Consider the following 14453-nt stretch of genomic DNA (forward strand, 5'->3'; position numbering starts at 1 on the left):
GAGAGAGAGAGAGAGAAGAGAGAGATAGAGAGAAGAGAGGAGACGAGGAGAGGGGAGAGAGAGAGAGAGAGGAGAGAGAGGAGAGGAGAGAGAGAGAGAGGAGAGAGAGAGAGAGAGAGGAGAGAGAGAGAGAGAGGAGAGAGAGGAGAGAGAGAGAGGAGAGAGAGAGAGAGAGAGAGGAGAGAGAGATACAAAGTGAAGGAGCTAGAGAACGAAGAGAGAGAGAAGAGAGAGAGAGATAGAGAGGAGAGATAGAAAGGAGAGATAGAGAGAAGAGAGAGAGAGATAGAGAGGAGAGATAGAAAGGAGAGATAGAGAGAAGAGAGAGATAGAAAGTGAAGAGCTAGAGAGAGAAGAGAGAGATAGAGAGATAGAGAGAAGAGAGAGGAAAGAGAGAGATAGAGAGATAGATAGAAGAAAGAGATAGAGAGAACAGAGAGATAGAGAAGAGAAAGTTCTAATATGTGACAGCCAGACAGCCAGACTAAGACTACTAGCCACTATTCCAGACTAAAGTAACATCTCTCTGTTTTTCATCCCCACCCTGTCCTCTAACGCCAGATGCTTTCTCTCTACCTCCGTCTTCCTCATCTCTCTCCTTTACTATATTCTCTGGTTTGTAGTGAGGCCAGCCTCTCTCTCTACCTCCCTCTTCCTCATCTCTCTCCTTTACTATATTCTCTGGTTTGTAGTGAGGCCAGCCTCTCTCTCTACCTCCCTCTTCCTCATCTCTCTCCTTTACTATATTCTCTGGTTTGTAGTGAGGCCAGCCTCTCTCTCTACCTCCGTCTTCCTCATCTCTCTCCTTTACTATATTCTCTGGTTTGTAGTGAGGCCAGCCTCTCTCTCTACCTCCCTCTTCCTCATCTCTCTCCTTTACTATATTCTCTGGTTTGTAGTGAGGCCAGCCTCTCTCTCTACCTCCCTCTTCCTCATCTCTCTCCTTTACTATATTCTCTGGTTTGTAGTGAGGCCAGCCTCTCTCTCTCAGAGCCATTGATGGACACACCAGAGTTGAAGAGAAACAGAGAAAACAGAATATGAAAGAGAGAAAACTTCACAGGCACTCACAGAGGAGGACGAGACTGTGTGTGTGTGTGTGTGTGTGTGTGTGTGTGTGTGTGTGTGTGTGTTCTGACCTCTGGCGGCCTCCTGTCCGTCCTTAGTGATCCTCCAATCCACCGCCACGCCCTCGCTCCCCCAGCTGACCAGTCTTACCCCCAGGCTCTGATTGGCTACGGTCAGCGGTGGGCAGTGCAGCTCCAACCGAGGGGGCAGAGCCACTCTGACCTCCCTGCGTGCACACACCTGGACACACACATATTCTGGTACATTCACACACATCCAAGCATGGGTTCTGTGTATTGTGTGTACTGTAACTTACAGTGTACAAGACTAAAAAGGTTTTCAGCTCTTTAACATCCAAGGTAAGAACGATAGAATTACCTCTAAAATGATAGAATTACCTCTAGAACGATAGAATTACCTCTAGAATGATAGAATGATAGAATTACCTCTAGAATGATAGAATTACCTCTAGAATGTTAGAATGATAGAATTACCTCTAGAACGATAGAATTACCTCTAGAATGATAGAATTACCTCTAGAATGATAGAATTACATCTAGAATGATAGAATGATAGAATTACCTCTAGAATGATAGAATTACCTCTAGAATGATAGAACGATAGAATTACCTCTAGAATGATAGAATTACATCTAGAATGATAGAATGATAGAATTACCTCTAGAATGATAGAATTACCTCTAGAACGATAGAATTACCTCTAGAATGATGGAATTACCTCTAGAATGATAGAATGATAGAATTACCTCTAGAATGATAGAATTACCTCTAGAATGATAGAATTACCTCTAGAATGATAGAATTACCTCTAGAATGATGGAATTACCTCTAGAATGATAGAATTACCTCTAGAATGATAGAATTACCTCTAGAATGATAGAATTACCTCTAGAATGATAGAATTACCTCTAGAATGATAGAATTACCTCTAGAATGTTAGAATGATAGAATTACCTCTAGAATGATAGAATTACCTCTAGAATGTTAGAATGATAGAATTACCTCTAGAATGATAGAATTACCTCTAGAATGATAGAATTACCTCTAGAATGATAGAATGATAGAATTACCTCTAGAATGATAGAATTACCTCTAGAACGATAGAATTACCTCTAGAATGATAGAATTACATCTACAATGATAGAATTATAGAATTACCTCTAGAATGATAGAATTACCTCTAGAACGATAGAATTACCTCTAGAATGATAGAACGATAGAATTACCTCTAGAATGATAGAATGATAGAAATATCTCTATAATGATAGAATGATAGAATTACCTCTAGAATGATAGAATTACCTCTAGAATGATAGAATTACCTCTAGAACGATAGAATTACCTCTAGAATGATAGAATGATAGAAATATCTCTATAATGATAGAATGATAGAATTACCTCTAGAATGATAGAATTACCTCTAGAATGATAGAATTACATCAAGAACGATAGAATTACCTCTAGAACGATAGAATTACCTCTAGAATGATAGAATTACATCTAGAATGATAGAATTACCTCTAGAAAGATAGAATTACCTCTAGAACGATGGAATTACCTCTAGAATGATAGAATTACCTCTTGAACGATAGAATTACCTCTAGAATGATAGAATTACATCTAGAATGATAGAATTACCTCTAGAAAGATAGAATTACCTCTAGAATGATAGAACGATAGAATTACCTCTAGAATGATAGAATTACCTCTAGAATGATAGAATTACCTCTAGAATGATAGAATTACCTCTAGAATGATAGAATAATAGAATTACATCTAGAATGATAGAATGATAGAATGACATCTAGAATGATAGAATTACCTCGAGAATGATAGAATTACCCCTAGAATGATAGAATGATAGAATTACCTCTAGAATGATAGAATTACCTCTAGAACGACAGAATTTCCTCTAGAATGATAGAATTACCTCTAGAACGATCGAATTACCTCTAGAATGATAGAATTACATCTACAATGATAGAATGATAGAATGACATCTAGAATGATAGAATTACCTCTAGAATGATAGAATGATAGAATGACATCTAGAATGATAGAATTACCTCTAGAATGATAGAATGATAGAATTACATCTAGAATGATAGAATTACATCTAGAATGATAGAACAATAGAATTACCTCTAGAACAATAGAATTACCTCTAGAATTATAGAATTACCTCTAGAACGATAGAACGATAGAATTACCTCTAGAATGATAGAATTACCTCTAGAATGATAGAATTACCTCTAGAATGATAGAATGATAGAATTACCTCTAGAATGATAGAACGATAGAATTACCTCTAGAACGATAGAATTACCTCTAGAATGATAGAATTACCTCTAGAATGATAGAATGATAGAATTACCTCTAGAATGATAGAATTACCTCTAGAACGATAGAATGATAGAATTACCTCTAGAACGATAGAATTACCTCTAGAACGATAGAATTACCTCTAGAATGATAGAATTACCTCTAGAATGATAGAATTACCTCTAGAACGATAGAATGATAGAATTACCTCTAGAACGATAGAATTACCTCTAGAACGATAGAATGATAGAATTACCTCTAGAACGATAGAATTACCTCTAGAACGATAGAATGATAGAATTACCTCTAGAATGATAGAATTACCTCTAGAATGATAGAATTACCTCTAGAACGATAGAATGATAGAATTACCTCTAGAACGATAGAATTACCTCTAGAACGATAGAATTACCTCTAGAATGATAGAATTACCTCTAGAATGATAGAATGATAGAATTACCTCTAGAATGATAGAACGATAGAATTACCTCTAGAACGATAGAATTACCTCTAGAATGATAGAATTACCTCTAGAATGATAGAATTACCTCTAGAATGATGGAACGATAGAATTACCTCTAGAACGATAGAATTACCTCTAGAATGATAGAATTACCTCTAGAATGATAGAATTACCTCTAGAATGATAGAATGATAGAATTACCTATAGAACGATAGAACGATAGAATTACCTCTAGAATGATAGAATGATAGAATTACCTCTAGAATGATAGAACGATAGAATTACCTCTAGAATGATAGAATTACATCTAGAACGATAGAATTACCTCTAGAATGATAGAACGATAGAATTACCTCTAGAATGATAGAATTACCTCTAGAATGATAGAATTACATCTAGAACGATAGAATTACCTCTAGAATGATAGAATTACCTCTAGAACGATAGAATTACCTCTAGAATGATAGAACGATAGAATTACCTCTAGAATGATAGAATTACCTCTAGAATGATAGAACGATAGAATGATAGAATTACCTCTAGAACGATAGAATTACCTCTAGAATGATAGAACGATAGAATGATAGAATTACCTCTAGAACGATAGAATGATAGAATTACCTCTAGAATGATAGAACGATAGAATGATAGAATTACCTCTAGAACGATAGAATTACCTCTAGAATGATAGAATTACCTCTAGAATGATAGAATTACCTCTAGAACGATGGAATTACCTCTAGAATGATAGAACGATAGAATTACCTCTAGAATGATAGAACTAAATGATAAAGGGTTACCTCCTTGGGTCCGGCCCAGGCGGTGACACTGACAGGGTAGCGCCCAGGGACGGCGTATTTATGACGCGTTGTCATGTCGACCGTTTCCGTAGCGTTGACCCGGGGTGAAAGGTCACCGAAGTCCCAGGAGAGAGTGACAGGGGTCACCGAAGAGAGGATGGACAGATGAGCGGAGGAGTGGACGCTGACGGGAGGGAAAGGAGGGAGAGACGCAGCGAAGTCCACCGCAAAGACGTCATGGGCCAACGTCCAGCCACATTCCTTTAACCAAATCATAACAAAGTTGGAGTTAGTATCACAGCTAAGTACTTTAACCAATCAGAAGACAGCTACAGTTAGTATCACAGCTAAGTACTTTAACCAATCAGAAGACAGCTACAGTTAGTATCACAGCTAAGTACTTTGTAAATCACAATACAGAGCTGCTACATCTGTACTGTATGTTACTATGTACACTGCTTTCAGAAAGTATTCATACCCCTTGACTTATTCCACATTTTGTTGTGTTACAGCCTTTAAAATGGATTAAATTGTTTTTTTCTCTCACCCAGCTACACACAATACCCCATAATGACAAAGTGAATACATGCTTTTACATCATTTTGCAAGTTTATTGAAAATGAAATACATTAATATATAATTTACATAAGTATTCACACCACTGAGTCAATACTTTGTAGAAACACCTTTGACAGCTGTGAGTCTTCCTGGGAAAGTCTCTAAGAGCTTTGCACACCTGGATTGTACAATATTTGTTCTGTCAAGTTGATTGTTGATCATTCCTAGACAGACATTTTCAAGTCTTGCCATAGATTTTCAAGCCGATTGATGACAAAACCTGTAACTAGGCCACTCAGAAAGATTCAATGTCATCTTGGTAAGCAACTCCAGTGTAGATCTGGCCTTGTGTTTTAGGTTATTATCCTGCTGAAAGGTGAATTAATCTCCCAGTGTAAAGCAGGCTGAACCTCTAGGATTTTGCCTGTGCTTAGCTCTATTCCATTTATTTTTATCCTAAAAAAACTCCTTAGTCTTTGCTGATGACAAGCATACCCATAACATGATGCAGCCACCCAAAAAAGTCAAACTTAAAAAGGTTTTATATACAGTATATGAAGAGTGATATGTTGTGTTGGATTTCCCCCAAACATAACGCTTTGTATCCCGGACAAAGTTCATTTATTTGCCACGTTTTTTGCAATTTTACTTTAGTGCCGTATTGCAAACAGGATGCATGTTTTATATATATTTTTTAAATGTAACAGACCTTTTCACTGTCATTTAGATTAGTATTGTGGAGTAACTATGTTGGAGTAACAATGTTATTGATCCATCCTGTTTTCTCCTATCACAGCTAGTAAACTCTGTAACTGTTTTAAAGTCACCATTGGCCTCACTGCGAAATCCCTGAGCGGTTTCCTTCCTCTCCGGCAACTGAGTTAGGAAGGACGCCTGTATCTTTATAGTGACTGGGTGTATAGATACACCATCCAAAGTGTAACTAATAACTTTACCATACTCAAAAGGTACATTCAATGTATTTTTAGTTATATATATACACATCTACCAATAGGTGGCCTTCTTTATGAGCCATTGGAAAGCCTCCCAGGTCTTTGTGGTTGATTCTGTTTTTGAAATTCACTGCTTGACTGAGGGATCTTACAGATAATTGTATGTGTGGGGTACAGAGATGAGGTAGTCATTCACAAATCATGTCAAACACTATTATTGCACACAGAGTGAGTTCATGCAACTTATTATGTGACTTGTTAAGCATATTTTTATTACTGAACGTATTAAGGCTTGTCATAGCAAAGTGGTTGAATACTTATTGACTCAAGACATTTCAGCTTTGCATTTTTAATTAATTAGTAAAAATGTCTAAAAACATAATTCCACTTTGACATTATGGGGTATTGTGGGTAGGCCAGTGACATAAAATCGCAATGTAATCCATTTTAAATTCAGGCTGTACCATGTGGAAAACCTCAAGGAGTGTGAATACTTTCTGAAGACACTGTATATGTACTAATGTAAATAGTTTTCGATAACAAAGTCATCAGGAAGTTAGAACAAAAACAAGGAAGTAATCAGGAAGTTATAACAAAAACATGGAAGTCATCAGGAAGTTATAACAAAAACAAGGAAGTAATCAGGAAGTTATAACAAAAACAAGGAAGTAATCAGGAAGTTATAACAAAAACAAGGAAGTAATCAGGAAGTTATAACAAAAACAAGGAAGTAATCAGGAAGTTATAACAAAAACAAGGAAGTAACCAGGACGTCGTAACAAAAACAAGGAAGTAATCAGGACGTCGTAACAAAAACAAGGAAGTAACCAGGAAGTTACAACAAAGAAAAAGTTATGAAGAAGTCATTAGCCAGTCTCCGTCCACCTTCATGACGTGAGGCTTGGTGCAGGCAGCAGAGCACTGAGCTTCACTGATGCGGTTGGGTTCATAGTTGGTGCTGCAGAGACACTCCCTCCGGGCCCCCAGGCCCCCGTAGCGCTGGGAGGCCCCGTAACACACAGAGTTACACTCCTCCCGGGAGAAGTTACCCGGCGTGGACGAAGAGAAGATGACCAGCTCACTGCCTCCTCCGCTGTGGTCACTGTCCTCCAGACAGGCTGCATAGTTCAGACCTGGTTAATCAAGACATTAATCAATCAACCAAGCAATACATCTAGAAATTAATGAATTACAACAACTGTGTATACTGTCCTCCAGACACACAGTACAGTTCACAGATCAATCAACTCAACAACTACTGCTATGTGTGTGTGTGTGTGTGTGTGTGGTGCGTGCGTGGTGTGTGTGTGTGTGTGTGTGTGTGTGTGGTGTGTGTGTGTGTGTGTGTGTGTGTGTGTGCGTGGGTGTGTGTGTGTGTGTGTGTGTGTGCGTGTGTGTGTGTGTGTGTGTGTGTGTGTGTGTGTGTGTGCGTGTGTGTGTGTGTGTGTGTGTCTTACCGCAGGTGAGCAGTGACACATTGAGAAGTGGCTGGTGTCTCAGGTCGGGCGGTTGGACACAGAGCATGTTCTCTGGGTGACGTACAAGCACTCCCCTCTCCTGAAGCCAGCTCACCAGACGACATAACTTACAGTCACACACTAACGGGTTGCTGCTTAAGTCACTGTGGAGGGGGAGGGAGGGAGGAGAGGGGGAGGGAGGGGGGGAGAGAGGGAGGAAGGAGAGGGATGGGAGGAGAGAGGAGAGGGAGGAGGGGGGAGGGAAAGACAGAAAGAGAGAGGAAGGGAGGAAAAAGGGAGGAGAGGGATGGAGGAGAGAAGAGAGGGAGGAAAGGGGAGGGAGTGAAAGAGAGAGGAAGGGAGGAGATGGATGGGAGGAGAGGGATGGAGGAGAGAAGAGAGGGAGGAGAGGGGAGGGAGTGAAAGAGAGAGGAAGGGAGGAGATGGATGGGAGGAGAAGGAGGAGAGGGAGGGAAAGAGAGAGGAAGGGAGGAGGAGGATGGGAGGAGAGAGGAGAGGGAGGAGGGGGGAGGGATGGGAAAGAGAAAGGGAGGAGAAGGATGGGAGGAGAGAAGAGAGGGAGGAGAGGGGGAGGGAGGGAGAGAGTTGGACAGGGTTGGGTACAGAAGTTAAGAGAGAGGAAGAAGAGGGAATGAGAGACAAGGGAGAGAAGAGAGGGAGGAGTGGAGTATAATTAACATTAGTGTTCTTTGTGTGGGTGTGAGAGTGAGTTCATAGTGGAAATCTAAACATCAGAGAAATAACAGAGAGATCATACCAACACATTCTCTCTCTGTCTATTTTAGTCTCTGTTTCAGTTGGCTTTATGGGTGGGTACAGTCTATTTACATTGAACCAATACGGCCCGAAGGGGGTGTGGTATATGGCCAACATACAGCGACTAGGTGCTGTTCTCACAGTCTGATATACCACAGCTGTCAGTCAGTCAGCATTCAGGGCTCCAACCAGCCAGTTTCTAATGAAGTACATACCATATAGAGACATATACCATATAGAGACATATACCATATGGAGACATATACCATATAGAGACATATACCATATAGAGACATATACCATATAGAGACATATACCATATAGAGACATATACCATATAGAGGCATATACCATATAGAGACACATACCATATAGAGACATATACCATATAGAGACATATACCATATGGAGACATATACCATATAGAGACATATACCATATAGAGACATATACCATATAGAGACATATACCATATGGAGACATATACCATATAGAGACATATACCATATAGAGACATATACCATATAGAGACATATACCATATAGAGACATATACCATATAGAGACATATACCATATAGAGACATATACCATATAGAGACATATACCATATGGAGACATATACCATATAGAGACATATACCATATAGAGACATATACCATATAGAGACATATACCATATAGAGACATATACCATATAACAGTAGGACAACAGGACATCTGGACTGAGATGAACATCTTTAATAATCACACACTTACCTAACCAGAGAGAGAGAACGAGAGAAAGAGAGAGAGAGAGAGAGAGAGAGAGAGAGAGAGAGAGAGAGAGAGAGAGAGAGGGATGAAGAGAGAGAGAGAGAGAGAGAGAGAGAGAGAGAGAGTAGAGTGCTCTTACTTACATTTCTGTTAAATTAAATAAATTATCACATATTTCTTCTTCTATGGTGGTGATCTGGTTGTTACTCAAATCTCTGAAAAAGATAAAGAACGAGACAGAGGATGACAGACACATATCACCATGACAACCTCCGCCCTCTCTAACCGCCACGCCCTCTCTAACCGCCACGCCCTCTCTAACCTCCACGCCCTCTCTAACCTCCACGCCCTCTCTAACCTCCACGCCCTCTCTAACCGCCACGCCCTCTCTAACCGCCACGCCCTCTCTAACCTCCACGCCCTCTCTAACCTCCACGCCCTCTCTAACCTCCACGCCCTCTCTAACTTCCACGCCCTCTCTAACCGCCACGCCCTCTCTAACCGCCACGCCCTCTCTAACCGCCACGCCCTCTCTAACCTCCACGCCCTCTCTAACCGCCACGCCCTCTCTAACCTCCACGCCCTCTCTAACCTCCACCTCCACGCCCTCTCTAACCTCCACGCCCTCTCTAACCTCCACGCCCTCTCTAACCTCCGCCCTCTCTAACCGCCACGCCCTCTCTAACCGCCACGCCCTCTCTAACCTCCGCCCTCTCTAACCGCCACGCCCTCTCTAACCGCCACGCCCTCTCTAACCTCCGCCCTCTCTAACCTCCACGCCCTCTCTAACCTCCACGCCCTCTCTAACCTCCGCTCTCTCTAACCGCCACGCCCTCTCTAACCTCCACGCCCTCTCTAACCTCCACGCCCCCTCTAACCTCCACGCCCCCTCTAACCTCCACGCCCTCTCTAACCTCCACGCCCTCTCTAACCTCCACGCCCTCTCTAACCCCCACGCCCTCTCTAACCCCCACGCCCTCTCTAACCGCCACGCCCTCTCTAACCTCCACGCCCCCTCTAACCTCCACGCCCTCTCTAACCTCCACGCCCTCTCTAACCTTCACACTTTACATTCTACCCTTGTTTGTAAATGACCTGCCTGCTAAAATAAAGGTACAATTAAATGTAAATGAAATAACCCCTCTTCCCCTAGTTAAACCTCCCACCTCCATAATGGCCCCTCTTCCCCTAGTTAAACCTCCCACCTCCATAATGGCTCCTCTTCCCCTAGTTAAACCTCCCACCTCCATAATGGCCCCTCTTCCCCTAGTTAAACCTCCCACCTCCTAATGGCCCCTCTTCCCCTAGTTAAACCTCCCACCTCCATAATGGCCCCTCTTCCCGTAGTTAAACCTCCCACCTCCATAATGGCCCCTCTTTCCCTAGTTAAACCTCCCACCTCCATAATGGCCCCTCTTCCCCTAGTTAAACCTCCCACCTCCATAATGGCCCCTCCTCCCCTAGTTAAACCTCCCACCTCCATAATGGCTCCTCTTCCCCTAGTTAAACCTCCCACCTCCATAATGGCCCCTCTTCCCCTAGTTAAACCTCCCACCTCCATAATGGCCCCTCTTCCCCTAGTTAAACCTCCCACCTCCATAATAGCCCCTCTTCCCCTAGTTAAACCTCCCACCTCCATAATGGCCCCTCTTCCCCTAGTTAAACCTCCCACCTCCATAATGGCCCCTCTTCCCCTAGTTAAACCTCTCACCTCCATAATGGCCCCTCTTCCCCTAGTTAAACCTCCCACCCTCCATAATGGCCCCTCTTCCCCTAGTTAAACCTCCCACCTCCATAATGGCCCCTCTTTCCCTAGTTAAACCTCCCACCCTCCATAATGGCCCCTCTTTCCCTAGTTAAACCTCCCACCCTCCATAATGGCCCCTCTTTCCCTAGTTAAACCTCCCACCTCCATAATGGCCCCTCTTCCCCTAGTTAAACCTCTCACCTCCATAATGGCCCCTCTTCCCCTAGTTAAACCTCCCACCCTCCATAATGGCCCCTCTTCCCCTAGTTAAACCTCCCACCTCCATAATGGCCCCTCTTTCCCTAGTTAAACCTCCCACCCTCCATAATGGCCCCTCTTTCCCTAGTTAAACCTCCCACCCTCCATAATGGCCCCTCTTTCCCTAGTTAAACCTCCCACCTCCATAATGGCCCCTCTTCCCGTAGTTAAACCTCACACCTCCATAATGGCCCCTCTTCCCCTAGTTAAACCTCCCACCTCCATAATGGCCCCTCTTCCCCTAGTTAAACCTCCCACCCTCCATAATGGCCCCTCTTCCCCTAGTTAAACCTCCCACCTGCATAATGGCCCCTCTTCCCGTAGTTAAACCTCCCACCTCCATAATGTCCCCTCTTCCCCTAGTTAAACCTCCCACCTCCATAATGGCCCCTCTTCCCCTAGTTAAACCTCCCACCTCCATAATGGCCCCTCTTCCCCTAGTTAAACCTCCCACCTCCATAATGGCCCCTCTTCCCCTAGTTAAACCTCCCACCTCCATAATGGCCCCTCTTTCCCTAGTTAAACCTCACACCTCCATAATGGCCCCTCTTCCCGTAGTTAAACCTCCCACCTCCATAATGGCCCCTCTTTCCCTAGTTAAACCTCCCACCTCCATAATGGCCCCTCTTTCCCTAGTTAAACCTCCCACCTCCATAATGGCCCCTCTTCCCCTAGTTAAACCTCCCACCTCCATAATGGCCCCTCTTCCCGTAGTTAAACCTCCCACCTCCATAATGGCCCCTCTTCCCCTAGTAAAACCTCCCACCTCCATAATGGCCCCTCTTCCCTAGTTAAACCTCCCACCTCCATAATGGCCCCTCTTCCCCTAGTTAAACCTCCCACCTCCATAATGGCCCCTCTTCCCCTAGTTAAACCTCCCACCTCCATAATGGCCCCTCTTCCCCTAGTTAAACCTCCCACCTCCATAATGGCCCTCTTCCCCTAGTTAAACCTCCACTCATAATGGCCCCTCTTTCCCTAGTTAAACCTCACACCTCCATAATGGCCCCTCTTCCCGTAGTTAAACCTCCCACCTCCATAATGGCCCCTCTTTCCCTAGTTAAACCTCCCACCTCCATAATGGCCCCTCTTCCCCTAGTTAAACCTCCCACCTCCATAATGGCCCCTCTTCCCCTAGTTAAACCTCCCACCTCCATAATGTCTGGCTGTGTGGTGGTTTGGACAGTGCTGATGGAAAACACTGGAACAGACTGGTAGGAGGAAAGGAGAGGGGTTGGGTGGCAGAGAGAAGGAGGGGTTGGGTGGCAGAGAGGGGTTGGGTGGCAGAGAGAAGGAGGGGTTGGGTGGCAGAGAGAAGGAGGGGTTGGGTGGCAGAGAGAAGGAGGGGTTGGGTGGCAGAGAGAAGGAGGGGTTGGGTGGCAGAGAGAAGGAGGGGTTGGGTGGCAGAGAGAAGGAGGGGTTGGGTGGCAGAGAGAAGGAGGGGTTGGGTGGCAGAGAGAAGGAGGGGTTGGGTGGCAAGAAGAAAGCTGTGAAGGAGAGGGTGGAGGCATTTGGTGGGGTGAGAGGATGGTTGAGACTGGTATAAAGAGAGAGAGAGGAGAGATGGAGGGATGGATGGAGGGGAGGGAGGAGAGAAGGAGAGAAGGAGATAGAGAGAGATGGATGGAGGGAGAGAGAGAGAGAAGGAGAGAGAGAGAGAGATGGATGGAGGGAGGGAGAAAAGGAGAGAGAGAGATGGATGGAGGGAGAGAAGGAGAGAGAGAGATGGATGGAGGGAGAGAGAGAAGGAGAGAGAGAGATGGATGGATGGAGAGAAGGAGAGAGAGAGATGGATGGATGGAGGGAGAGAGAGAAGGAGAGAGAGAGAGAGATGGATGGAGGGAGAAAAGGAGAGAGAGAGATGGATGGAGGGAGAGAAGGAGAGAGAGAGAGAGATGGATGGAGGGAGAGAGAGAGAGAGAAGGAGATAGAGAGAGATGGATGGAGTGAGAGAGAGAAGGAGAGAGAGAGAGAGATGGATGGAGGGAGAAAAGGAGAGAGAGAGATGGATGGAGGGAGAGAAGGAGAGAGAGAGAGAGATGGATGGATGGAGGGAGAGAGAGAGAGAAGGAGAGAGAGAGAGAGATGGATGGAGGGAGAGGAGAGAGAGAGATGGATGGATGGAGGGAGAGAGAGAGAGAAGGAGAGAGAGAGATCTGGAAGTAGAGCCGACAGAGCAGGGGGAGAAGCCAGCTAGAATTGTGCTTAATGGTTCTGTGATTGGTGTGTGTTCCTCTCAGCACAGCCAGACCTCTCCTGGGGGTTCTGCCTACTTAAATACAGACTAAACCACACTGATTTTCCTCTCCTCCCTCCTCCTCTTTTCCGTCCTTCCCCCCTTCCTCCCCCTCTCTCCTCCCATCATCCCCCTCTCATCCCCCTCTCCTCCTCTAGGTGACATACAGTATAGAGGACAGGGGCCTGGAGCAGAAGACCCCTCTGGGGAGAACACTGATTCTGTTGTCCTGTAGATACCTGAGAGAGAGAGAGAGAGAGAGAGAGGGGAGGAGAAAGAGTGAGAGAGAGAGGGAGAGAGAGGGGGAGGAGAGAGAGAAAGGGAGAGAAAGAGAGAGGGGGAGGAGAGAGAGACAGGGAGAGAAAGAGAGAGGGGAGGAGAGAAAGAGAGAGAGAGAAAAAGAGAGGGGGAGAGAGGGGGAGCTGTTATCAGACATGGACCAACACACACACACAAACACACAGCCAGCTATACTCACAGTTCTCGTAGGGAGGTGAGTTGATCAAAGAGACTTGGTTCTAGAGATGAGATACGGTTCCTGGACAGATCTCTGTAAGGAGGAAATAAAACATTAACACACACACACACACACACACACACACACACACACACACACACACACACACACACACCTCCAGAAATTCCCACTCATCTGCTGCAATTAGGCAGAAAATCTACTGTACTGCCAACCTCATCCTCTCTCCTTCCATCCCCCATGGAGGCAGCTAGCCTAGCGGTTAAGAGTGTCGGGCCACTAGCCTAGTGGTTAAGAGTGTCGGGCCACTAGCCTAGCGGTTAAGAGTGTCGGGCCACTAGCCTAGCGGTTAAGAGTGTAGGGCCACTAGCCTAGTGGTTAAGAGTGTAGGGCCACTAGTCTAGTGGTTAAGAGTGTCGGGCCACTAGCCTAGTGGTTAAGAGTGTAGGGCCACTAGCCTAGTGGTTAAGAGTGTCGGGCCACTAGCCTAGCGGTTAAGAGTGTCGGGCCACTAGCCTAGCGGTTAAGAGTGTCGGGCCACTAGCCTAGTGGTTAAGAGTGTAGGG

The 14453-nt window shown here is 44.5% G+C and overlaps 1 protein-coding gene across 1 annotated transcript; it reads right to left on the reverse strand.

Moving 5' to 3' along the window:
• Nucleotides 1-608: 608 nt before the first annotated feature.
• LOC115181511 (polycystin-1-like) lies at nt 609-13983 on the reverse strand. The gene is made up of 7 exons (XM_029743438.1): nt 13891-13983; nt 13580-13651; nt 9315-9386; nt 7642-7805; nt 7070-7317; nt 4674-4934; nt 609-1308 (listed from the first exon to the last, which is right to left on the reverse strand). Exons 4-7 carry the CDS (start codon nt 7706-7708, stop codon nt 988-990), a joined length of 897 nt encoding a protein of 298 aa, XP_029599298.1. The 5' UTR covers nt 7709-7805; nt 9315-9386; nt 13580-13651; nt 13891-13983; the 3' UTR covers nt 609-987.
• Between the last annotated feature and the right edge of the window lie 470 nt (nt 13984-14453).

This window comes from Salmo trutta, unplaced genomic scaffold (genome assembly GCF_901001165.1).
Source record: "Salmo trutta unplaced genomic scaffold, fSalTru1.1, whole genome shotgun sequence".
Lineage (NCBI taxonomy): Eukaryota > Metazoa > Chordata > Actinopteri > Salmoniformes > Salmonidae > Salmo > Salmo trutta.

Bases quoted from the DNA above. Each gene is read 5' to 3' on its own strand.
- LOC115181511 (XM_029743438.1), bottom strand. From the start codon at position 7,708: ATGCTCTGTGTCCAACCGCCCGACCTGAGACACCAGCCACTTCTCAAT. The intron at 7,318-7,641 runs GTAAGACACACA...TTGATTAACCAG, and splicing joins TGTGTCACTGCTCACCTGCG to GTCTGAACTATGCAGCCTGT. The intron at 1,309-4,673 runs GTAACCCTTTAT...GTGTGTGTCCAG, and splicing joins CCTGGGCCGGACCCAAGGAG to GTGTGTGCACGCAGGGAGGT.